General features: G+C 38.7%; 1 protein-coding gene across 4 annotated transcripts in view; it reads left to right on the forward strand.

The window, feature by feature from the left end:
• Positions 1-26566, forward strand: part of srgap1a (SLIT-ROBO Rho GTPase activating protein 1a) — a 100369-nt gene that overhangs the window by 6400 nt on the left and 67403 nt on the right. For all 4 annotated transcript variants that reach the window (XM_017466342.3, XM_017466341.3, XM_017466345.3 and 1 more), the window contains exon 2: positions 25230-25425. In XM_017466342.3, coding sequence (XP_017321831.2) covers positions 25230-25425 — 196 coding nt within the window. The remainder of the gene's footprint in view (positions 1-25229; positions 25426-26566) is intronic.

Raw genomic sequence — 26566 nt, forward strand, 5'->3', positions numbered from 1 at the left:
AAAAACATGCCAGTAGATGGATTGACTATGCTACATTGCCCGTATATCCGAACATGTGTGTGTGCACATGGTGCCCTGCAATTGACTGGCATCCTGTCCAGGGATTATTACCGCATTTCACCCAGTGTTCCCGTCATAGACTTTTGAATACCGCAACCCTGATCAGGAAAAAAAACGCTTACTGAAGATGTATGAATCAAAGTAGGCGTTCAGATGCCATTTATTTTAAGTTTAAAGAACACTGAATGTGATTTGCTTATTGGGCAGCTGATATAATTAAAGCTCAGGATGAGCTCTGAATAGTCTAGTTCTCAGTAACTCAATTAGAAGCAATTAGGCTGAAATCTCGTCTTGACAGCTGTCCTCGTCATTCGCTGTCCTCGTCATTGATCTTCAGGCTCGATCTCAAACCAGCTAAACAATTCCTACACTTCATCCTGTAGATACTTCAGGTCATGATGTTTTACTGGCACACACACCTACCATCTGCTGTTTCCTCTTAGTTCTTATGCCACATTCAAGCGGTCAGTGTGTGTGTGTGTGTGTGTGTGTGTGTGTGTGTGTGTGTGTGTTCCCTGTTGATGGCATGGTGGAGGGCGTGAAGGTTATTGACGGTACCATCTGTGGCCACTCTCACTCTCTAGTGTTTGATAGACTAAGCTGAGCTCCTGACTGGCCTTTCAGCGCATGCTGAGCTTTTCACCCCAGCCTATTAACACTGCTTCCCTTCCCCACATACCCATCCCCACCCCGGTCAATGAGGGCCAATGACGTAGCATGATTGCAGGACACCGACACCAGCTATTGTCTTCAGGCACAAATGGTAATGCTATTGGATTTAGTTAAAGGAAATGTTTGGCCAAGATTTCAATTTAAACATTTCCCCCAGAATGCCTTGACAAGCCAAGACAACTTCATCAAGTTTGCTCCTGTAGTTTGACACTGTAGCTAGGTTGATGCAGCTAACAAGTAGTTTATCATCAGTATAGCATTGTGCAAACTGTATCCCTAAATCCTCACATACTTGACTCAGTATTACCAATTCGGTTAAAACCAAAAGCCATGAGTTCAAATCCCAGCACTGCCAAGCTGTCACTGCTGGGCCCTTGATCAAGGCCCTTAAACCCTCAAGTACTCAGCTGTGTAAATGTAAGTTGCTTTGGATAATGGTGCCTGCCAAATTCTGTAAATGTAATATATATCTATGTGCAATACTGTTATTTATATTAATTCCACTATCCAGGAGAGGATGAGTTCCCTTTCAAATCTGCTTCCTCTCTAGGTTTCTTCCTCATGTTGTCTCAGGGAGTTTCTTACCACTATCACCTCTAGGTTTCTGTAAAGCTGCTTTGTAAAATGTCCGTTGTTAAAAGTGCTAAAATGAATTTAAATTGACTCTAAGCTCTAAACGCAGAGTAATTTTGTTTACCCCCCACCTCTGAAAAACATGTTGGTAGGTGGATTGGCTACTCTAAAATTTCCCTAGGTATGAATGTGTGTGTGTGTGTGTGTGTGTGTGTGTGTGTGTGTGTGTGTGTGTGTGTGTGTGTGTGATGTCCTGTGAAAGACTGTCCAGGATTTATTCCTATGTTGTTTCTATGATAATTAGTTTGGCTGAAATTTGAGTTCACCCCTAAAAGAAACGAGTATGGTTTCCACACATTTACATTAAACTTGTCAGCATGAACTGTACTATGTATTGTATGACATTTATTTTTAAGCATTACCTTGTTACCCTGTTACACATTATACTGCCAGTCTTATAAGTAAGCTTGTGAGGAAAAGCGCATCATCAGACCCTCCGTTTGAAACTAGAACGGATTCAGTCAGTCGCACTATAATCACTTGACATTTACAAGACTGTACTCGCTGTTTGATATAAATAAGCTGTCAGCTTTGATAATACTGATGTGCTGATTTGTGCTTGAGTGTGAGCAGTGAGAAGCAGTGAGGAGTCAAGACAACACAGAATAGTTGCTTCATTAGGTTTTGTAAACATGCTCTCGCCCCTCTCCCAGCTGTGTTCACGATAAGCAGGTTGTGCTGATCGTTGAGTGTATGTTTCCTAGGCAACTTGTGCTGATTACCCACGGTTGTTTAGAAACAGATGAGAAGCAACCAGAGATTGCTCGACGCTGCACCTGCACTGTTTCTCGTCCACGGGCGTTCGATCAACACACGAGTGCAAGGTTTTCTACTAATATGCCATTCTTTTACTGATATAGCAACTCTTGCACTCAAAAGTGCTACTTTTGAAACCTGGCACAAGCTTTAGGTGCCCTCAGTTCTAAAATGCAATTATTAGTTATTAGTATAGTATTATGAGGTCATATATACAATGCACGGTGATTCAATTTGCACATATGGTAATTTTTTAAATGGGAAAGTTCAGGAAAACTGACTCATGTTGCCTAGTGATTATTAAAACCTTCACCAAGCATCGTAATAACATTTCTTCTCTGGAAGCCAGTTAAGCCTACTATGAGACACAGGGGTTAGAGTGTATTATAAGAGCTTTATTTGATCTTTGAAGCCAGACGATGCCTTTTTGTAGATTTATTTATTCATGACTCGTATTTCCTCTGCTTTCTGTTGTGTTTCTGTTCATAGAAACCTTTACATTTTTTGTTTATTTAGGAAAGGACAACCAGGGGAAATTGTATTAGTTTTTTGTCAGTCCTGCTATTCTTTTCCTAACTTGGGTTAAAATGTAGCAGAAAGCTAGAATGAGAACTGAGCTGAAATATCGACAAGAGTCTGAATAACTGGAAAGTTTTGGGTATTTGTGCAGTGGTTAGGTCTGTTTGCCAAGAAGCATAGATTATCCTGCACTGCCTAGTCCAGACTATGATTTGCCATCAAACCCTGCTCTAATGATGGAGAGGAGGTTAATCTTCATCCCCAGTCACCTTTGACCCTCATCCCTTCCTCCTACCTTGACCTTTTGAACCTTGAAGGGGGCAGGGTGCGTAGGTCCTGTATAATTAATAGCCATGGGGACATCCTTTCAAGACTACCTTTAGAGGACGCCTGGGGCCAATGCATTGACTGGGAGGGGGAGCTGATCTTTACAACCGAGTGGTCATTGAGATGGCAGCGAAATGCCTTTTCCAATCTTTGACTGTTTTAAGCTTGACTGGTTATCACTGGAGTCAGAGGCTTGGCTTCACATTTTATTTATTTTAGCCATTCAATGCAGACTAGCAGGAGATCTCCCAGGGTTCCTGCCTTTGCCCCCCGGCCCTTGGATCTGCTTTCTGAGGTGACGTGGACGAGTGTTTGCCATGAGTTCTGACCACAATAAAGCCTCCTTTTGTGGTTTGAGGTGAAAGCTACAGTCTTTGGGTGAACCATGCTGCGCCCACGCCTCAGGGTAAAACTGTAGCTGGGTTTGGTTTCAGCCATAACTATGTGGGACTCTCCCATATAAAAGCCCATTTGGAGATACAGATCTGTTCCCCCATGCTCATATCCTCAGCCTCCAGCAGTTCAACATATGGAGCTTTTTTTGGAGTCTTTCTTTTGTATAATGAATGGTTTGCATTTTTGTGGCTATTGGATGTGCAGTTCTTGTATGGGCCATTTCTGCATGTGGATGTTGTTAGATGAGAGAAGTTGTCGGTTAACCAGCATTCACATAATTTTCATATTCGAGATACATCATTATAGTTCATGCCCTATGCGCCTCCATCCCATCGCCTGCGCTGAGCCTATTTAGGCCTCTAGGGTTTGTCATTATAAGAAATCCAAGAACATTTTAAAAGCTGACAAACCACAGGGACGTACAACATAATCATATTTTAAATCTTGTGAGCTTAACACTCTTATTACATCATCTGTCGATTTTCCATATTCTATAGCCATCTCAATCCTGGCATATGCTGTTCCATGCATGCTTTTAATTTTTCCTGTGCATTTGTAACTAGTAGCACTTGATACCTATGGAAACTAGGCAGTGCGCTGGAACGGAAAGTAATTTGTTAAAATGTCTACAGGGTCTCATGAGGATAAAACTGTTCCAATTGAACTTCCTCGTTTTCTAGGAAGCAGCTCAAAATTTAGACGGACAGCAATTTTGACTCACTTTAATGTACTAGCACCCCAATTGGCCAGTCTACTGAGTCACCAGTCCATTTCCAGTCCATTTCAGTTTGACTTTATTTTGTATCCAGACCACAATGCAGAGCCCATGAATACTGTAAAGGAGTGTAGTGAGACTACTATTCTATAATGCAGGACAGGAAGTGGTCTTAAATCCTTATTTTGGCCTTAGAATTTGCCCCCACCCATGAATATCGCCTTGGGCTTTGACAGCTGGGTCAGTGGAAGTCCTGCAGTCATTCACATGTATTATTCATCCCTTACACTGAGTTCTATAAGTACCAGATATGTCTTTCTCTTGTGCATTCAGGAAAAACATCCCCAGAGACATCACGTTACCAAACGACTTTCTTTATTTTTTTGCTGATTTTGCTGTGAAACTTGACACAAAAAGGTGTTTAGGTGATCTGTTGTACCTGCTGCATTCTCTTCACTTTTATCACCTCATATCTTTTCCAGGTTAGACATTTACTTTCTAAAAGGGTCCCAGAAGGCCTGGCTTATTTTCGTAATGGCTTTGAGGAGCTATAACGACAATACCACTTTGAACTGTTATTCAAGGATGGCAGCAAGCACTGAAAATAGACTGTACTTGACACTGTGTTCTGTGCCCAAGTGTTTTGCTCTTATTCAGAACCCGAACGCAGCGACACTCAGTTTAACTGGAGAAGAGGCTCTTCAGTGAGAGAGAGTAGAACAGCTCAGGCTTTGATGCAAGGTTAAGCTAGTCAAACTCTACCAGTATAACCAGATCCTTTTATCGGCACACATCAGAGAAGTGCTGCCTCCTTGGGTGCTTGTCTAAATGATTGTGGTTAATAATGTGCCTATGTGCCTATGTGATGATGAACGGTTAACTGGCCTGACAGCACAAGTGTGTAACCACAATGCAAAATGGCCAGAGAGGATGGATAGCTGGATGGATATGTGTTGATCTTAATTGCTGTTGATGCCCAGTCACGATTCCCACGGTGTTATAACAAGATATATATACAAATAAAATGCAAGATGTATAAATACAAGATGACCTCTTTCTGTTCTAGCTATAACCCCATTTCCAAAACAGTTGTTGTATGTGCTAACATGTGCAAACCTGACAGGATTTTAAGTGTAAAATCATTATAATTGTCACAGTTGTCCATTAACTAAAATGAGCTAAGCTGACAGGTTTTCTGTGAGGATTTGAAGTAATTCATAAACTTTTATAATCTTCAAGAGTATAAGCCAAGAGTAACCAGTTAGCTAAAACAAGCTAGCCTGACCGATTTCTGTGAGAATTTCAGGTCATTTATCAAAGTTTATAGTTTATTTAAAGTTTAATTGTAACCAGCTAGCTAAAATGAGCTAATCTAACAGGATCTAAAAGATTTTGATAGCATGATATGAATTAAGCCCCACCCCCAGTATGGGCTGATGTCACATCTAAGGCCAACCACAAATGCTAGTAATGGAACATTTAATATAGTTTGAAATCAGAAATGATCAAAATAGAACATAATTCAGTTTAAAATCATGCTTTTGTTACATTTTAAATTTTTCATTTTTACATTTTTCAAAAAGCTATGTTAATGCATAGATGTGTCTGTGTTTGTATGTATGTATGTGTGTATATATATATTATATATACATTATATATACATACATATTTATTTATATATATATATATATATATATATATATATATATATATATATATATATGTGTGTGTATGTATATGTATATATATATATATATATATATATATATATATATATATATATATATATATATATGTGTATATATGTGTATATGTATGTATATACGGATGTGTATATGTGTATATATAATGTATATATAATATACATACATACACACACAAAAAACTTATTTATACATATACTACAATTGTACTCACAAATCTATTTGAGCACTGCAGCCTATATGCCTATACGCTTTAGGACAAAGGTCCGTTATTCTTTCGAAACTGGAGCCTCATAATTGTTCCAAGAAGTCTGTGGGAAAGAGGGACAAAGACAACAGAGGCTGTAAATATGCCCTGAGGTGACAGTCCCTCAAAATAAAGCGATGTGGGTTTTCTGTCACTTACAATATATTGCTTTCCACTATAATTACCTGGGAATATGGCCGCTCTGAGGCCTGGCCTTGGCCTGTGCAGATCTCTTATTGTAGGGATTGAGGAGGTGGGGTTATATTAACCCATCCATAGTCTTTGTCCTGTTCCATGTACTTCTGTCTGTGGTTTCAGATTCCATCTGTGAATTCGACACCACCATGGGGGAGAGAATACTCAGTGGGTTTGAAGAGGGAGATGTATCTCAGTAGTCCTGGGGATGGTTTGACACTAGTCTAAACTTTTTGGAAAGATTGGTTGCCCGATAACATGCATAAAAATCTGTCCATCAACACTCCTGTTTATGTCTTGCTTCTCTGTGAAACTTGCAGGTGTAGCTTTTTCTGCCCTGACTCCTCCAACAGATACAAATAGTCATCGTCACAGATGGAGAAGCCACACTTTCCCTCTGCTGGCTTCCTGTTCGCTATAACCGAAAATAATTGATGTGTTGGAAAGTGTAATGAATCTGCCTAATGGTGCTTTCACATATGAAGTGTTCTGTTTGAATAGAACCCTTGATTTGACTGAACTGCAAGAAGTGAACCAAGCATGTCGTGTATTATGGGTTTTGTAGATGCTAACTGCTAAGTGACATTTGGACAAACAAACAAAAAATGGAAATAAACATTGGATTCGATACAAAAACATTTTTAACTAGTTATTTAGCTAATTATCTAATCATTTATCCAAGTTCTTCATGTTTGAGTGAATTGTGATTTCTACTCACACTTGGCAAATGGTTTGTTTACTTTTTTCCCTCACTGTATTTCTGAACGATGAATGAATGGAAGTGTTTTGAGAACTTTTCCCTCTCTACACACCCATCACTGAATGCTTGTTTGATTTTTTGGTTTAATTATGTGCAGTGTGAATCGTGACCAAATATCAAACAAACCAGATATATTGATTTTCCTCTTAATCTATCTCGGTCACTAAAATAGGATTTACAATAGGATTTTAAAATAGATCACTCTTTACAGGATTTGATTTAAAAAGGACTGACAAACACCTCACCTTTGAAGGGGGGCATGCTCGTTTAAGGGTTAGCACATTTGCCTTGCACCTCCAGGGTCAGGGTTCGATTCCCACCTCTGCCATGCATGTGTGGAGCTTGCATGTTCTCCTCGTGTTTCGGGAGTTTCCTTAGGGTACTCTGGTTTCCTCCCCCAGTCCAAAGACATGTGCTGTAGGCTGATTGGCATTTCCAAATTGAACATAGTATGTGAATTTGTTTGTGAATGTGCCCTGCGATGGGTTGGCACCCCGTTCAGGGTGTCCCCCGCCTTGTGCCCTGAGTTCCCTGCGACCCTGTGTAGGATAAGCGGTATTGGAAATGGATGGAATTTATTTTAGTCCTGCATGTTCATTTATAGATGGGGGTGGGTAACACTCGGGGGGGGGGGGGGGGATACCGGTATCATCATTGGTGCTTTTCCCTGTTTCCCCCACGTTTATAAATTGCTTATGAATGCCCGTGCGGCCGTGCGCGTTTCACTTTCGCTTTTGAATTGGCGGCAATTTGGGGGCGGCAATTGCTTGAATGGTGGTTCATTATTATTCTTAATGAATGTGTTAAATGAAATCTGACTCCTGCTGATCTGTGCTGCGACTCTGACTCATTCGGCTCATGCTGAATTGAGCAGACGCGTTCAGTTTTTAATTGCAGCGTCCGTTCTCTAACTGAACTAAACGATTTTTATTACTATAAAAAAGCAAAATGACAGTGGGGGCGGTGCCACGGTGAGCAAGTGGTTTAATCGGTGTGTAGCAGAACACCGTGTAACACCGACTATTGTAGCAAGCCTATTTTGAATGTATGGTACTACCCAAGTACTACCCAGTACTTTATGGTACTACCCAAATTGCTGCTGTAACAAGATAAACTTGCTTAAAATGTGGTCTGAAGTTTAGAAGGAAGTATAATCAAGAGAACACTTTGTCCCAAGGATAGGTATATGTCTTGGTAAATTAATCTCTTAAATGGGCAGAAAAACTTCCCTAAAATCAACGAAAGAGTACCAAGGTTTAAAAGATCAAGTGAGAGATTGATTCTGTTTATTGCAGTGTGTACATGTGTCCATCTGTAAACTGCCTGTGGCTTATCTTCCAGCTGCTCCTTTGAGATAAGAAGTTCATTCACATTTACTTCAACTCTTTCCCACAAGCCCAGCATTTTACAAACTTTACCAGTACAGTAAGGTGAAGCGTCTTCTGTGTCTTGGCGTTGGAATATCATTTGATTTGGGGTTTGAAGTGATGAAGGAAATCTAATTTTCTTTAATATAAAAGGACTACTGGCATGCACAGACATGATCTAAAGTTGACTGCTGTTGTGTTCATCAAACCTACAGGTTCCTCTACTGGGGCAAAAGCAGCTCATGGGAAATCAACACCTTTTCTTCAATGTCTCTGCTCCTAATCATTGTTTAAAACAATTCAATTTAAAAATCATGCTGATTCTCATCTGCCTTCCATACTAAGCTATCTTTTTGGCTGCTGTCCCCTTTTTAATCATGCTACCATTCCCCACATCTTTATCCCCGTGAGACAGGAATGACTTCTCTCATCTTACCTTTATGTAATGTCTCTTTATTACTCCTGAATCCCTCTCCCTCAGGCTAACATAGCTGGCAGATACTCTTGCACTGTGGTATGGGGCTGGAATATAAATGATGTCCTGGGTTTCGCCGTATCCTGTTCAAAGAGGGATTTTTTTGTGTGCACATGATCCAGAAAGGGGTGAAGAATGCAGAGATGAGAAGTACACCTCAGGAGGAAAATGGATTGTTTTTGGGGAGACTGTCTACTGTAAATGTCCATCTGAACTGGCTAATGGCTTTCATGTGGTCACAAAGAATTTATGTTTCCCCTTGAAGTCTGTAACGATGTAGTAAAGGGTGCTGTTTGAGCTCTTTTTGGCCCACATGTTGTCCTACTGCGAACATATTTGGGGTAAATAGCTGTAGTATGTGACTGCTACCTTGCTTTGTATTTTGCCTTGATGTTTAGATTTACCACCACATGCTACTGGTCTTTGGCTATTGGTATAATAATATACCAATGAAATAAAGTCTACAAGTGTATGGAAAGCAGCTGGTAACAAAAAGAAATTATGTAACTGTTTTTTTTAACTGTTGTGATGGGCACATTTTGCTGGGTTATAGCTATACTTTAAAATCAATTTTTAAAGAAGACCTTCAACTCTTCAGTTCTACACTTTCATTGTATCTTTCTTTCTTTAAACTGTCTGCCAAATGAATAAAGACGCATGTAAGAAAAGACATTTTAATAAGTTAATAATATGACATTAGCAGTCACTTTAATTCAATTAGATATATAATAAAGGAAGTTTTGAAACATTTGTGTTCATTTATGTTTAAGAATAATACAGGTTTATCACAAATTCAAACCATTCAAACCATGCACACCTATATTTAACAAAGATATATATTTTTGATAAACCTGTGTTTTGTTAGCAATTGTTTGATCTCCATGGGAGCAGAACATTTTTGTGAATTTTTAACAGAAAAAATCAAATATATATATAAATTTACCATGGGTGCCAATATTGGTGGAAGGCACTGTAGCTAGCTATAGGAAACTTGCCAGATGAAAACCTTTTAAATGCTGTAAGAATGTACTAGTGCCAGATTGCATTTAAAAATATAAAACATGCAGTCTGGCAATTACAGAAGCTACTGAGGTTTCATAAGTAGTAACAGTGGTTTATTTTTGCATTATTTTACCTTTTTGAATCATTGTTTGTCTCAGCCCTGAATATTCCATTGCCTGACAGGAGGATATGATATGCTTGAAGTACGTATTCTGCACTATGAGTAAAATTACTGCAGTGATTTGTCAAGATGTTTGTCAAACATCTGCTTCCTCTGGCAAACACTTCTTTGCTATCCAAATGCAAAAACCCTGCCAGACATGATGATTAAACTGAAAGTTCGGGTAATATTACACAACACACAGTGTCCTCTGTAATGACCAGTGAGCTTCAGTGCAGGAAGAAGATGTTGAGGACCAGAGCTGCTGAATTAGAGGGTTGTGGGAATCTGGAAAAAGCTCAACAGTATTAAAATCCAATTAGCATAATGGCTGGATATTTTGTTGCTTATTTCTCATGTTCAGTTGCTGGGAGTAAAACCATGCTTAATGTCTATGAAATTGTTGTTATTTTCTGGATTTATGTTTTGTTGTTTGCTTCCGCCATTCTTTGGTTGACTGACTTGTGTGTGTATCGGTTCTGTTTCGGTCGACAGTTTTGTTGTGTTTTATTCTGTCTAGCTAAATTTCCATGGTCTTTTTGCAAGTAACTCAAGCAGTAACTTTTCTGTTCTCAGCTCATTTCCAATAAAAAATATATCCATTTAAAAAAAAAAAAAAAAAAAAAGGCTTTGTGTAATGACTCCACTACCCACAGCAGCTTGCTGTCTCATAAGTTTAGCTTTGATTGTAAAAATAAAAGTCATGCTCGATACACCGTCAAGACTTTCCTGTCAAGACCCAACAACTTTCCCTCATTACCTGATGCAGATGACAAAAACATAACAGTGAGAGTGGCACATAATAAATGGTGCTACATTTCATATATTGACACACGTTTATCCACGAGCTAAGCTTGATTAAACTGAGAACAGATTATGGAAATTTTACAGAGAAATTACTTTCCAATTGCCTACATTTGCAAACATTTCAGATCCATAATTCTTTACAAATCATTTGGATGGAAACCTTTCTACTGAACTGCTTGGCCCCATGGCACCAAAACAGCTCCAAACCACAGCACACTTACAACCTTATTTCTTAGTTTGGATGAGGTCATTATGTTTAAAATGCAGTGTTTTGACTTACTAATTTAAGCTAGAAAGTGCTATTTTTGACTAAACAGTTTACAGAACTAGTTGTAATAGTCTAGACTTTTGTACAGTAGCTGAGTGACAGTAGACTGATGAAGCCTAACCCTTTGAGACTTTTTCTGATTTCCTTAGACGACTTCTTTGATCAAAGGATGGCAGGAATTCACAAAAGTGTGTTGTGAATACCAGACTTTAAATTTTTTTTTTTTTTTTTTTTTTTTTTTTTTTTTAATTAGCCAGTCTTCACTATTAAAGTAGATCAGGACCACCCAAATCGCCTGCTTCGTGTTATCTCCAGGCTCTTCTTATCCTCTTGACTAAACAGATAATCCTTGAAGTGTACATAAATTTAACTGACAAAGTCATTTAGTGTTTGATCATTTTGTTCAATAATTATAATGTAGAAAATCTATATAATTATAGAATTTTATGCTTTATATGTTATACTGCAGATATTAATATCTGATCATGTTTTAGGTCAAATTTATACAGAATTTGAATTACAAAATTAAGGGATTCAAATCTTTCCAGGATCTCTGTATGCTGTCTATATAGATGTACTACAAGTGTGTGACTTGTTACATGTCTGGCTGAAAACACTGAATGTTGCAGTGCATCTAATATATGATTAGACTTGTGGTTCAGTCTGTCAAAAGTTACCCTGTGAAAAGTTACTAAACTGTGTGCTCAGATTTTTCTGAGCTTCATTGAGCCTATTATTCATAATGTGGCAGTTTTTCTCACAATTAGTTCATGTCTTTTTGTAGTGTGAACGTTAAGGGCTGTTGGTTTGTGTTGAGCCAGGCACTGGTGATTCAGTGACTATCAGAGCATGTCCATGAAGGCCTGGACAGCAGGGGGACAAAGAGCAAGAAACTGCTGATCCACTCTCAATCCACAACCGTGTGCTTTGGAGCCTTCAGCGATCCAGATGAAGGGGATTGAACACTTTTCAGTTTGTTCTGGGTTAGGACATGATGTTTTTGTTGATCAAGATGGATAATTTTAGTAGGGCGCACGTTGTGTGCCCTGCGATGGACTGGCACCCTGTCCAGGGTGTACCCCGCCCTGTGCCCCATGCTCCCTGGGATAGGCTCCAGGTTCCCCTGTGACCCTGAAAAGGAGTAAGCGGTTGAAGATGGATGGAATAATTTTAGTCTGGGAGCGTGGTGGCTTAGTGATTAACATGTTTGTCTCGCAATTCTGGGGGTTGGGGGCTCGGTCTCCCGTCTGTTCTCCCCGTGCTTCAGGGGTTGCCTCCACCAGTCCAAAGACATGTTTTATAGGTTGATTGGCATGTCTAAATTGTCTGTGGTGTGTGAACGTATATGCGTTTGTGCCCTGTGATGGGTTGGCACCCCGTTCAGAGTGTCCCCCAGCCTTGTGCCCCGAGTTCCCTGGGATAGGCTCCAGGCTCCCTGCGAACCTGTCTAGGATAAACGGTATGGAAAATGAATGGAATTTATGTTAGTCCTGCATGTTCATTTTTAGAGAAAAATAGACATGGAATGTAGTTTAAGAAGGGGATGGAGGAGAAAAGGTAAGATATGAGGAGATAAAGAATATTCTTATATACTGTGTACATAGAGATCTGGGAAACATAGTCAGATCTAGCTACTGCTGCATTCTGGAAAACATCCGAAAATGATGAACGATCTGGTTTTAATTGAAATCTAGTTTTGCTGCCCATAATAAACTTTGAGATCTCTACATTAAGGGAAAAAAGGCATTTTACCAAAACAATGTAGATGTTTTTATTTAGACTACTTTCTAACCTTGGATTTGCTGTCTGCCTGCAAAGATTGTGGTGTCTATCTTTAACCAGCACCGAGGTAAATGCAGTCAGTCAGCCTAAAATGACTAAAACCCTGCTACTTGGGTGTGCTTTTCTCATAATTTGATTTAGTTTGAATAGTTACATTGAAATTGTCTTCCTGTTAACTTTTGAAGTTAACCAAATTTTAAAATGCTAGAACTTTTACTTCTGGTTGAGACACATGCTATTTCAGTTCAGGACAACCTGTAGCTTTCAGAAATGTTAATGCCACACATGGAAAATTGAAAATGAAAAAATTTGAGAAATCATATGGGTCCATTCTTTTAGTTATGACTAGTCATGAGACCTTCCCATATGTGACTTAAATATGAATAATCCTTTTGTCACTTTCAGAAGAAGATGACCAGGTGTTGATAAGCTGTGGAGATATATTCTGTTGAAAAATATAGCTAACATTATACAGGTGTGTGTAAAAAGGCTGTCGTGTGTGTGTGTGGGGGCAATTCTTTGAAGAGTCTTAGTACTGCACAGGTGTAAGTATATTGGAAAGTGTGTGTGTGTGTGTGTGTGTGTGTGTGTGTGTGTGTGTGTGTGTGTGTGTGTGGAAGAGCATATAGAATAATAAAACTATGCAGGTGTGTGTCTGAAGGCCCTACTAGTTCTCACCCAGATCCCTCCGGCGATGAACGTTGGGGATTTCTGAAACCATTCCTCACTTCAGACCTGTGCTCTGGAGCTTTGGAGCAGTTTAGTGGAATCATTGAAGTGGTGTGGTTTTGAAGAGCTTCCTTTATGCTGTCCAATTCAGAACATCCTTTTGATCCTCAAGTATGGATGGGTGCATGATTTTAAGAATGGAAGTATATGTTGGGATTTGTTTATGGTGTGTTCTGGATGGCTAAATGCTAGGGGAGAAAAAAGACCTAATTGCAGGAGATCCATCAACTATTCACTTACAATATAGTTTACCACATAACATGAGCCGAATGTCCCACAGGGGAGGAAAGATGTGGAAAAGCAGTCTCATATTGCCGTAACTTGTCTTAGCAGATTCAGTTCTCGATCTGGCCATAGTTGAGACATGTTCCTGGGGCTGAAATGTGATCTGTAACCCTGTGTTAGCACTGTCCACACTGACATCATCCCCCAAACAAAAGTAAAGTGCACAGTGTCGTCATGAGCAAACAGCACACACAAAAAAGGGTGGGTTTTTTTTTTTTTTTTTGCTTTTCTTTTTGTTGTGAGGCACATGACCCCTCAATTCTGCAACACGCAATTTTTTGAGCAATGTGTAGGGTTTCAGCTGTCTCAAGGCACCTATAAAAATGTAGAATGATCTTATCCTGAATCGATTAATTGAAGCCATTTTCAGCAATTTATTGAACAGTATCCAGCCTTGTCACAGTGCCTTGTATAACAATTGGGTGGCACAGAGTGGTGAAACAACAATTTAGTTTTATTTGTGAATTATTTACAAGTTAAAAAAAAATTAAAGTTGATTTGCATAAGTATCAAATCCTGTTGCTGTGAAACTTATCATTTAGTTTGGTGGTGGTTCAAAGCCAAGAACCTGAATGTGTTAGAAGGGCGCAGTAAAAGCCCAAACGCCTCAGTCTGACACTTGAAAATTGCTGTTCTTCAATGGTTTCCATCCAATCTGACCGAGCTTGGGCAATTTTGCCAAGATGTATAGGCACACATCAGGATCCAGATGTTTAAAGTGAATAGTGACATATCACAGAAGATATGCAGCTATACTTAGTTATGTAAAGGTGGTTCTAACAAGTATTGGCCCAGGGGTGAATACTTATACAAACAACAGATTTCTTCTTTTTTTGGTTTTGTTTAATTAACTATTGTCACCATAAAGCAATATTTTGCACCTTAATATTTTATATATATTGTGTAAATGTAAATGGTAAAAATCACAATGAAGTCCATTTCAGTTTCAGGTTATAACACAGCAAAATGCAGAAAAGGACAATGGGGATGAAAACGTATGCAAGCACTGTAACTATCTGCTTTTAAAGTAGCTCACATTTGTCAAAAGTTAAAATTATGCACCGTTTACTATTTTATTATTTGCAAACCAGATCTATTTCTAGATCCTCAACCTACCACCGGATTTCAGCTACAAATGTTAGGTCTGAGTTAGGAGTCAGGCTGACGCTGTGAGTCCAAGTACAGTCTGGATCCAACAGGCTCTTATTCACTGTACAGCTTTGAGCATGTGCTTCACCGGTTCCAGTGGCATTTCCTCCTGGACACGGTTTGCTATGGAATGCCTACAAACCTGGCTCAGCATAGTAAGAAAAACATGCTCGGTGCAGCAGAACTGTGGTGTGGTAGCTTAATGCCTTAGAAATAGATATTCACTGTCAATAAATAGCTACAGCTGTCAGTTTCTCTTAAAAATTGCATTACAATTTTAATTCTTTAAAAATATGTAGCATTCAAATTCCAGTCAGCAAGACTCGAATGAATGGCTTTTTTCTTAAGCGAATAAAATCACATAAAGGCAGTAACATCATTTTATCATAGACAGTAATGTTTGGGACAAATTATACTTATTTGATCTACAGTAATGTTTCTTAATTGTTGTTGATGAACATCAAATTCCTTCAACACTTAGTTGGAGGGCTGGATAAATAGCTTCCTAAACACATTCCTATACAGCTTCCACACTACATAGCATGTAATATCACATTCTAGAACCTGTCTAGTGCATTATATGTAAGAAATAACACACAACAGAGTGTGCTGTTGTAGGAAAATAATCAGTGATGGTGCCTCGGCCCACTCGTTCAGACCTATACATTTCGGTAGGCAACTAAAAGTGTAGAAGCTTGGATCCTAGACATTTGAAAGTGGATCTATGCAAGAGAAGAATAAGTATGCAACTTTGAAAAGTATTCAAATATTGCATTTTATTCTGGCTCCATGAAGGAATTTCTATACAATTCCAAGTCCTCAGTCAACAGGATGGGGATCGAGGACAACAACTGCAGCATATTTCTCACATGCACAGGACGCCATCGCTCACCCACTCCCTCACATCCTGTCATCACTCTAGTTGTTCTTAGGTACTTCCTAGTCCCGATTTAGCAGCAAAGCAGATGGAAAAATAATTCAGAACCGACCGTGGCCGTTTTTGCTTTTTAGCCCTAGAGGTCTACAGTCTATTGATGAAAGCGGACACAGCGCTACTGTATACATGTTTAATCTGATGGTAATTTCAGCCTCCATCCAATATTTTTTGCTCCATGCATTCTGCTCTCTCCACCTTTCTCTTGGCTGAGGAGTTCAGAGCCCTATCCAGCATAAACAGACATGCAGGATATCACACAGCAGCTGAACAAACACCTTTTCTTTCACAGTCTGCTTGATTCTCCCATGTCTCGTGCTCCTGCTGCAATGCTATGCTCCTTTATTTGGCTTGGATTTACTGGGTCGCCATCATTATACACCGTGATTGATCCCTCATGCAGCTGCTTTAACTGCTCCCGTCTGCTTTCTATAGTACACACTTAACACTTTGCCTATACACCTGTAAAGCTCAGATGAGGTAGTAGTGGCAAAAATAATCCATATTTAACTGCACGTTGCATTCTAATTTATTTGATGATTTTTGCGTGCTAATCTAACACCAGACTGAAAATGAAGGGAAGTGGACCAGAGGTCAGTAACCCACAAACCCTATTAGATTTGAGTCCTACATAAACAGAAAAAGTCTGAAAAATACTTCTCCATTCTGTGTGTGTGTGTGTGTGTGTGTGTGTGTGTGTGTGTGTGTGAGAGAGAGAGAGACTGCAAATGTCTCAGGAAATGATAATGGGCTAATAGCAATACTGTCCCTACCCTCCTGCTGGGTCTGAAGTAGGCTAGCACTCAAACAAACAAATCTTTTTATCAGACCCTATGTGTTTGGAAAGGAAGTCTAGATTAAAGTACAAGCAGAACATGTAATTTTAAACCATTAAATACAATTCACATAGTATATCAAGTTTAATATATTTTTTTCTTACTGCTCATAAACTATTAAATTGGCCTAGACACATTCCTACACATTTACCCTTGTTTAAAAGACCAAGATCTATGAACTTGGACATAAATATATAATTTAAAAAAAAAAAAAAAAAAAAAAATCCTGTGTCCTCATGTCCCAAATATCCAAATATGACTAGCATGATATAACGGTTATAGCTAACAGCTAGAAAACTAGCTCTCGTTTATCACAGCTAGACACATTATCAAAAGTGACTCAGTATCAAAGTCCTGAATTCCATCGTAAACTTCTCAGCAGTTTATTTTAACTGAATCTAAAGATTTAAAAATATACATTAACAGCGATTACTATCATTAGCTCACTTAGCAAGTCAGCTAGCTAATGGCTAGTAAACCACCTTACTTTTATCACAGCTAGACACAAGTGATATTTCAGTATCCAAGTCTTGATTTGCATTGTAATCGCCACACCGGTTTATCTTAACTGAATCCAAAGCTTTAAAAATATACATTAACAGCTATCACTAGCATTAGCTCACTTAGCTAGTCAGATAGCTAACTGCTAGTTGACTAACTCACTTTTATCACAGCTAGACACAAGCTGTATTTCAGTATCAGGGTCTTGAATTCCATCATGATCTTTTTTTTTTGTTTTGTTTTTGTTTTTGTTTTTTGTTTTTTTAACTGAATGCAAAGTTTTTTAAATATACATTGACAGCAATCACTAACAGCTAGATAGCTGCTATTGAACTAGCTTGCTTTTATCATAGGCACACAGTAGTAGTAGAAAGTAGTATTTCAATGTTGAAGTTATCGAAAAGCAGTTTATTTTGACTGAATTTAAGTATGAAAAATATATTTACATTTACAGCAGTGACTACCATTAGCTACGTTAGCTAGTCCACTGGCTATCTGATTATAAACTAGCTCTCATTTGTCACAGGTCAAATGTCTGAGCCTTGATGTGACTTTTACATTGTGTTGACAAAGCTGACCAAACACCAATCTAATATCAGTCATAATCATTCATCAGAATCAGTCATAAAAAGAAGAGTTACACCAGATTTTTAATCTCAGGGCTACACCTCATGGTTATTTAAGTCTGTAAACTATATATGAGAAATGTTGTATGTTCAGAGAATCCTGTGCTATTGTTTTGTATTATTCATAGACCCATTCTGCTGAGAGGACTGTGGTTGGTATAAATATTTTGTATTCTCTGTAAAATGAATAGATAACAGTTTCCATATATGAGCTAAAACTCAGAAAGGGCTATGACCGTCTCCTCTTTTGGGATTTGGAAAGTGAAATCCCAAAGAGAGTGATGAGAGTTACGAAGCCATTAGCAGGAAGTTGCACTTAGTCAAAAGACTGTCAGTTTTTTTCTTTTTGTTTTTATAATGGAACTGCACTACCCTACAGCATGTCTTCAGCATTGCTTGTTTTGTAGTTGTTTTTGTCATTATAAAATAAAAATTAAAGGGGGACCTATTATGCAAAATGAACTTTTGCATTAAATGTTTGTTGGCAGAATGCGTACACAACCACCCTATAATGGTAAAAATCCACCCACTCCTTTTTTTATATTCCCCATAAATCATAAACAGTGTCTCAAAATGAGTCATTCATATTTTCTATCCAATGTGACATCACGTTTGAACAGGGCCCGCCCATGATTGGTGACAGACTCTGCCCTTTTAGCATAGCTCCTCCCCTGAGTGAGCTGCACACAGTCTGCCATGTTGTCTGTGCTGGAACAGCTACAGTGATAAGAAGAATGTCTCAGCTTCGTGTCTTCATGTACTCCCGGCATCAGAGCTACTGAAGACGCAGTGGAGTAGTTTTATTTTTGAAGGAAATGTGCGCCCCAAAAATAGCTAAATTCGTATATGCTTGTTTGAATCATTTTACACCAGACTGCTTTGTGAACGAGAATCAATGCAAAGCAAGATTTGTTAAAAAGTTTATTCTCAAGCATGGATCAGTACCAACTGTTCGTGATCCAGCTTCATATCCAGAAGAAGTATATTTGTGCTGTATATTTTGTGAATGTTTGAAAATCGCCTTTCCGAATGTGCTTGTTAGCAAATTCCCCAGCTAATGCTGCTAAAGTTACCCTTGTCTCTGATTGTATTCACAGAGACCAGAGCTATATCGTCATTTTTATTTTTAACCCAGAAACACTTACTGTCTGTATAATTCATACATTATAGGGTCGAACACCATTATTTACGGTGTCGGTCAAATTGGTTCTCCTGAATTGTTGTTGCCGTAGTATCCGAAGCATGAGCTTTAAAGGCACAGCCCTCTTCCGGAAAAGGGGCAGGTAGCAGCAGCTCATTTGCATTTAAAGAGACACACGAAAATAGCATGTTTTCGCTTCCACCGAAAAAGGTGCATTTATAGCATGGTATAATAAATGATCTGTGGGGTATTTTGAGCTGTAACTTCAGAAGACACATTCTGGGGACAGCTGAGACTTACATTATGTCTTGTAAAAAGAGGCATAATAGGACTCCTTTAAGCTAACAATAAATTAGTGCTGTCTCTCAGTGGCTGGTTTGTAATTGTTGACCTGTGGTTGTCTCCAAAGGAAGTTGGGGCCAGTTGGAACTTACATTACACTGACTGAAATGAGACTGAGTATATCCTCTAACTTGGGTATCACATGCCAAAGTCCTGATGGCAAATCCCTCAAACGTTATGAGTCGGTGGTGACTCTTTCTCTCTCTCTCTCTCTCTCTCTCTCTCTCTCTCTCTCTCTCTCTCTCTCTCTCTGCTCACTAACTTTTTAGTTAGAAGATTAAATTACCCGATGGAAAGTAAAAGCAAAAGTGGTTTAATATATTGTACATATGGTGTCTCGGGGAAACCCTTCACAGGGTACTATTTTGACATTTTCTGTTTTATTTATATATATATATATATATATATATATATATATATATATATATATATATATATATATATATATATATATATATATATATATATATTAGTTTTTAAAACTAATATATATATATTAGTTTTAAAAACTAAAGGTTTGAAAACAATTTCTGAACTAAAATATGTTTTACTTGTGTATATGTATATCAACCAGAAGTGTAATTATAATAAATATAACATTTGAAACGCTTTTGTCCCAAAAAGGGGGAAAAGGAGAACATTGCATTTAAAGTTTACATTCTGACTGCACTGGAAGTCAGCAGCACACTGCTGTCACTATCTTAAAACAACTACTATTTATTGATTTAATTTGCATATAATTTAACTTAATTAACACAATATAAAAATAATAATGCCTACCTTATACCTGTTGTTATTCATAAGCTACAGCCAATTTGCAGCCATGTTTGTCAAACTGGCTCCTTACCTACATAATGATCTTTCTAGAAAGCCAAAGCAAGATTAGAAGGTAAACAAAAACATTTCTACATTGTCTTGATGCAATATGTTTATGGTTTCCTAACGCTGGGATGCCAAAGTATGTTAGGTTTTCCTAGCCCCATACATGTGAAAAAAATGGACTTTATTGATTGCAGTCTATTACGTTATCTGTTTTTATTTATTTGTAAATGTTTAAATGAACCCATTTGTAATGAGTATCAGGTTAATCTTGCATCCAGGAACATCCGAAAGTGAGAACTGCATATGTCTCTGAGTACAATAAAATGAACAAACAAACAAAAATATTGAATTTTTTAAAATGACATAACCATTTCTCTGGCAGTTAATGGAGCTCTTTTGTTCTGTGGTAATAACTAATTACTCTTCCCTATCTCTATAAATGCATGCTTATACATACAATGTTAGTGCTCACTATTTCTTGGTTATATGTAGTTTTGAAGCTTCAGTAAATATGCATGAAGTGTTTTTCCATCCACAGCATATTGAAAGCTTTTGACCTTGTGAGCAGGGTTTTAAACAATTTTCAATTAGTCTGTCATTGTTAATAAGGCTGGTGTGTGGATGTTTTTTGTTTGTGAAAGCGTAGGCTGTGATTCCCTGCAGTGTTGTAAAGCAGATGGTGATCCAGTGCTGGACAGCCCTCTACGTTAAGTGTGCTCTTGTGTCTACTGCTGCTATTTCTGGTGCTACTGATGAGCCTCTTTATCATGAGGGATTCTGGTATGTTATGGCCCAGATAACTATTGGCACATACCCGGATGAGCTGTCTAAATTCTGTGGAAAAAGTGTGTTTCTGGTCCCGAACCACAGCATTTAATGACCTAACTGGGAAGAAGCGCTTCACTAAGATTTGCACTGTAGACCTGGAACTTTGCAAGAAGATCATCTTAATGATAATCTTGATGTAATCTAAATATTGCATTTCCCAAAAAAGTTTACGTCCAAGTCTCATCCTTTCTTCAGTGGATAATCTCAACTGAATATTGTAGATTTGTACCTGAGAACTTCTGCTGTAATCATAACGCTTACAGCAACCTGTTGAAACATCCCTTTACACACTTAGTACTGTTTGACCTTATAGTATACAGTTGTAGAAGAGTAATGATTTATAATCCCATGATCCTCAGTTGACTCTGGCTCATTAGGGATCTAAATCTACATCTGGATTTCTGTAGAAACAAGTAAAGTGAAGTTTACTTTTCTTGACAAAAACCATATTTTATTATCCGGCACATCTGCCATCAGAGGAATAGTCGAGTGGCCACTCAGGACCACTCAGGATTTCCCATGATAAAAGAGGTGGTGGCTAGTTTCCCTTTGTTTAGTGTGATTTTCAAAGGGGATACGTCAGATACTATTTGCCGGAACAGTCTTTTCATTCACGCATCAATAGTGCTACAATAATGCCCACTGAGTGGACTCGGTCTTACTGGACAACTCTCGTTACCCCTTCCGTTTAGAGTATACTGTTAAATCACTGACCGGTTTGACTCCCACCACCCTAACCTGTTCCATTTTCCTCCTTCCTGCTCCTTCCTTTAGCTATTTTCTTGTGTTGTAGCTCAGATTTTTAACTCCAGAGCTGGTTGTCTGCACTACAGTTGACTTTTACTTACACTTCTCAACTGAACTGAATTAAAAATCTTGTTTGGTAGCACTACTTGTATTGTTCTCTGCTCGATATATCGCTGTGCTTGTATTTCCTTATTTGTAAGTCGCTTTGGATAAAAGTCTGCTAAATGAATAAATGTAAACTTCTGGTTTGTGTAGGACTAGATGGGCGCACAGGTGTCCTCAACTGTCTCTGTTTGAAGTAGATCACAGGGGCTTTGATCATGAAGACACACACACACACACACACACACACACACACACACACACACACACACACACACACACAGAGGCACTATGGCACCCACAGATGTTTACCATACAGGTGACCTCATGGGTCGAGGAATTTGCTTTGTCTCTGAGGGCTACTTGATACCAAGAGGTGATGAAGGAGAGCGAGGCAGAGTAAACCTTAACCCAGTGCTTTGAAGTGGCAGTAATGTAGTCGATGGCTCTATTTAGAAATATCGCAAGATTTTCACCAGTCTTGTCTGTGCAGTATTGGTAGATATGTTTGTTTGTTTGTGTGCTGCTTATCTTTTGTCATTTTCTTTTAATATGTACACGTATGTTTTGGGAAATTTGACTTGATTGTCTGTTGAACGTTATATCCACACTGTTTTATATGCTATGTCAAATTGGCAGTTCATGTCCATTTCAAATGCAGCTCGAGTAGCCTTCAGCGTTCCTGCTTAAAGGCTAAAGGTTCAGGTTTAAAGCTTTTACATTTATGGCACTTGGTAGACGGCCTCATTTATACATCTGAGCAGTTGAGGGTTAAGGGTCTTGCTCAGGGGCCCAGCAGTAGGAGCTTAGTGTTGCTGGGATTTGAACTTTGAGCGAGCTTCCGATCAGTAGTCCAAGTCTTAACCATTGAGCTACCACGTTTAGGTTGATCTTAATTTCCCTGTTTTTCTTGGATTCAATAATGCTTTTCAGTTCCTTGTCCCTGCCTCTCACTGGGACTAGTGTTGAAGTATCATGGTATGGCAATGATATCATACCATGATACTTGATGATATCATTGAGGTTCTGCTAACAAAAAGTGCCAACACCGGGCACTATAGTTTCAGATATTTCAAATATTTCATGAAGAAAAGCAGGGAGAATGAAACAATTTGGTACGAAAAATAGTTTTTAATATCTAGTTAGTTTCGTTTTATGGTGAGTCACTGACACCAATCCATAAAGGCGGGATGTAGAAAAGTGACCACGATCTTCTTCTATCACAATACCAATAACGTATCAGCATATTGCCCAGCTGTAGACTAGTGTCTAGTTATTTAAGCATGTAAAGCAACGTTTCATATGGAGAAGTGTAGGTTTTGGATGCTAATCGTTTGGAGCATTTCAGAGTTGATTAAAGTTCCGCATTTGTCAGTGGCAGTGTAATTTAATTAGCCCAGAAACTTCATTGGGAGCTGACACTTCTGTCTGGTTTCCACACAGAGCCTTCCACTGGCTTCCTTTAGGCCATGTCTGCATTTGTGCAAGGGTTTGAATAAAGCTTGTTTTAGTTTAATCACTTGATCTTAAAATGACTAACAAAGACAAACATCACTTGCACAGTAATAAACACACTATCATGAAGACTAATAATACAGTTATCTTTAGGACATTTACCAGATTAATCAAGAAGTCATGCAAAAAGCATACTCTGATAATATTAGATTATTTGATTTCACAAAGTTCATTGTAGACATCTGGATTTAAGTCCAATAATTAATCTGTTCCATTTTACTGATGACATACGTACGTTCTGCAGTTCCTGGCTTAAATCCTTGTTGTCTGTGTCAGTAAATGTAACATTCTTATTAATTCACATGAATTAGCTTAGTTAAAGGCCTCAATTTTTGAGTGAAGACATTCAAAAAGTTGCTTCACTCTTTTCTTTGAGCACATGCACTTTAAGGTAACCTCATTAATCTGCTTCCGACCGTAGTGGAAATGTCAGGGTCTGATATGGCACGTTATGGGAAATCCATTAAACATGGCAGGCCTGTCAGGGGAAATGCGAGAGCAGCTGTACTTAGTGTGTTTAGTACAGTGTGGTGCACTGGGGCTTCTGGGAGCCACGGCCTTAATGAACTCTGTTCTTTATATTCTTTATGGCAGGTGAGCTGTTACATGATGGAGTGCGATGTGGGTTGGCTAAAAAAAGCTCCTATTAAGTCTGGTGATGTCTGGTTGCATTGCCGGCAATGTGTGACTCTTAACTAATACGTAAAGACACAAACACACATGCAGATTATGATTAATTAGTTAGTTACAGTTACATTTATATAGTGCTTTTCTAGACACTCAAAGCGCTTTTACATTGTATGGGGGAAATCTCCTCAACCACCAATAGCATATAGCATTCACCTGGATGATGTGACTGCAGCCATAGTGTGCCAGAACGCCCACCACACACCAGCTATTGGTGGAGAGGAGAGTGATTTAGCCAATTCAGAGATGGGGATTATTAGGGGGCCCTGACAGATGAGGGCCAATGCGTGTTTTACCCCTACTCTTTATGCGAGAAGTGTCCTGGGATTTTTAATGACCACTGAGAGTCTTGACCGAAAGACAGTGCTGTTTTTACAGTATAGTGTCCCCGTCGCTATACTGGGGCATTAGGCCCCACACAGACCTGCTGGCCTCACTAATACCACTTCCATCAGCAACCTTAGAGTTCCCCAGGAGGACTCCCATCCAGGTACTGGCCAGGCTCAACCCTGCTTAGCTTCAGTGGGACACCAGGCGAGAAACCATGGTCTTAGCCAGAAAAACAAAAACTCCTACTTTATTATTATTGACTTTCACAAAAGAAAAGTTTTCATTTCCTACATGTTTAAACTTATTGTGCTTTACGGTAATGCAACACACCTCGATACTGTCACTGTAGTGTATGCTACTCATTCTGATTTCCTCAAAGCTATCATATAACTCTCCTACTTACGTCATGTAGTCACCTCACGGCCGAACATAGCGAGAGAAAATGAAGATCCTAGCGTAACTTACTATTTCTTGCAGTGCGAGGAAAGAGCACCACAGCTCATACCTGAAAAGTCGTCACTGACTTGCTTTTTTATATTTTATTTTATCGAGGGCGCAGACACAATGTGCTACATCAGAAACTTTAGTTTGATAAGTATAAAATTCATAAACTCACTCATTTCATGATAACTGATATTAATACACTTAACTACCAAACTAGCTTGTCGTACCGTATTACATCACGTTAGCTATTACCACTATTCAGCCAAGCCAGTTAGGTTTTTGGACAAGCACACTGGAGCTTTTACTTTCCTGGTCAGCTAAGATTTGTCCACATATTGACTGATATTTTTCTTTTGTCTATGTGCAGAGATTCGAGCTCAGCTGGTAGAGCAGCAGAAATGTCTGGAACAGCAAACAGAGATGAGGGTCCAGCTTCTGCAGGACCTCCAGGACTTCTTCCGCAAGAAATCTGAGATCGAGATGGAGTATTCTCGTAACCTGGAGAAGCTGGCTGAACGCTTCATGGCCAAGACCAGAAGCACCAAGGACCACCAACAATACAAGTGAGTGCTGTGTTTGTTCTTATGAGTGATCCATCTGACACTGTGTGTTTGGTGATTGACACGCAACCTGAGCAGATAGCTGATATGTACTTAACCGACTGAGCGCAGTTTGATTCATCAGTCGTAGTATATCAACATGAAATTTATTCGATTGCAAATAACATGACCGTCTAGAGATTCTTCTTCCCATTGATTAACCATTTACTAAATGACACCTCCAAAAATTGCATTTTAATATCGCACTGTTTATTTCCTTGCCTTAGCTGGAAGAAATGGATGAAAAGCGGCATTCACTTATTCTTGTAAAACCTACATTTGTTTATCAATAAATTCAAAGGGAATTAAATGCAATATCCTATGTGGACAGGCGGGAATGTTTGGTTTCACACTATTAAACCATATTTATATTTTAGAGTTTCCTCGGTCCGTTTTAACAGACTTTTAGTGTCTTGTCTTAGGGAATTAAAAGAGAATGAGTTTGGTGAATGAGAATGAGTTCTCACTTTCAGAACAGATACACCCAAAAATTGGAGTCTTGGGAACTGTAAATATTTTGTGAAGACAGTTTTAAAGGTGGTTAAGGTACCATCTCTGTGTTGGCTCACTGATTTGTGTGGGAGTTACTCACATGAGCACGACTGGTGCATTGATATGTAATTAAATAAATATACGCTTTTATTTTCTCATAGCATTACTGTGAAGGAATCATTAAAAATTCAGTTTGAATGCTCCTTGAGAGCGTAAATCAGTGGACTCTTAAATCTAGAACCATCTAAACTTTCCTTACAGCTCAAATGAAATATTATAATATTACATGCAAAATGTCCATCAGTCCTAGAGTCACTGAGTTTATTTTTCTTTTGAAAGTTTTTCATGAGTGAAGACACTGAGCTACAACCCAGGACGGTAAAGCTGCAGGAATGTTGAAACGCTTTTAAAACAAACCTGCGGTCTTTTTGTCCTGTCGGAGTCCACTATTGTCAAGAAGACAGGCCTACATTTGCATGATGTTTAAACTGGTTGGATAGGAAATATCTAACGGCTGTTTGCCTTAGGCTTCTGTAAATAGAGCAGTCGGCTTGCTGCCGACCCAAATGAGTCCAGCAGCTGTGAGTCTGACTGTAACGGCTGCAAGTCTCTG

This window comes from Ictalurus punctatus, chromosome 4, assembly GCF_001660625.3.
Source record: "Ictalurus punctatus breed USDA103 chromosome 4, Coco_2.0, whole genome shotgun sequence".
Lineage (NCBI taxonomy): Eukaryota > Metazoa > Chordata > Actinopteri > Siluriformes > Ictaluridae > Ictalurus > Ictalurus punctatus.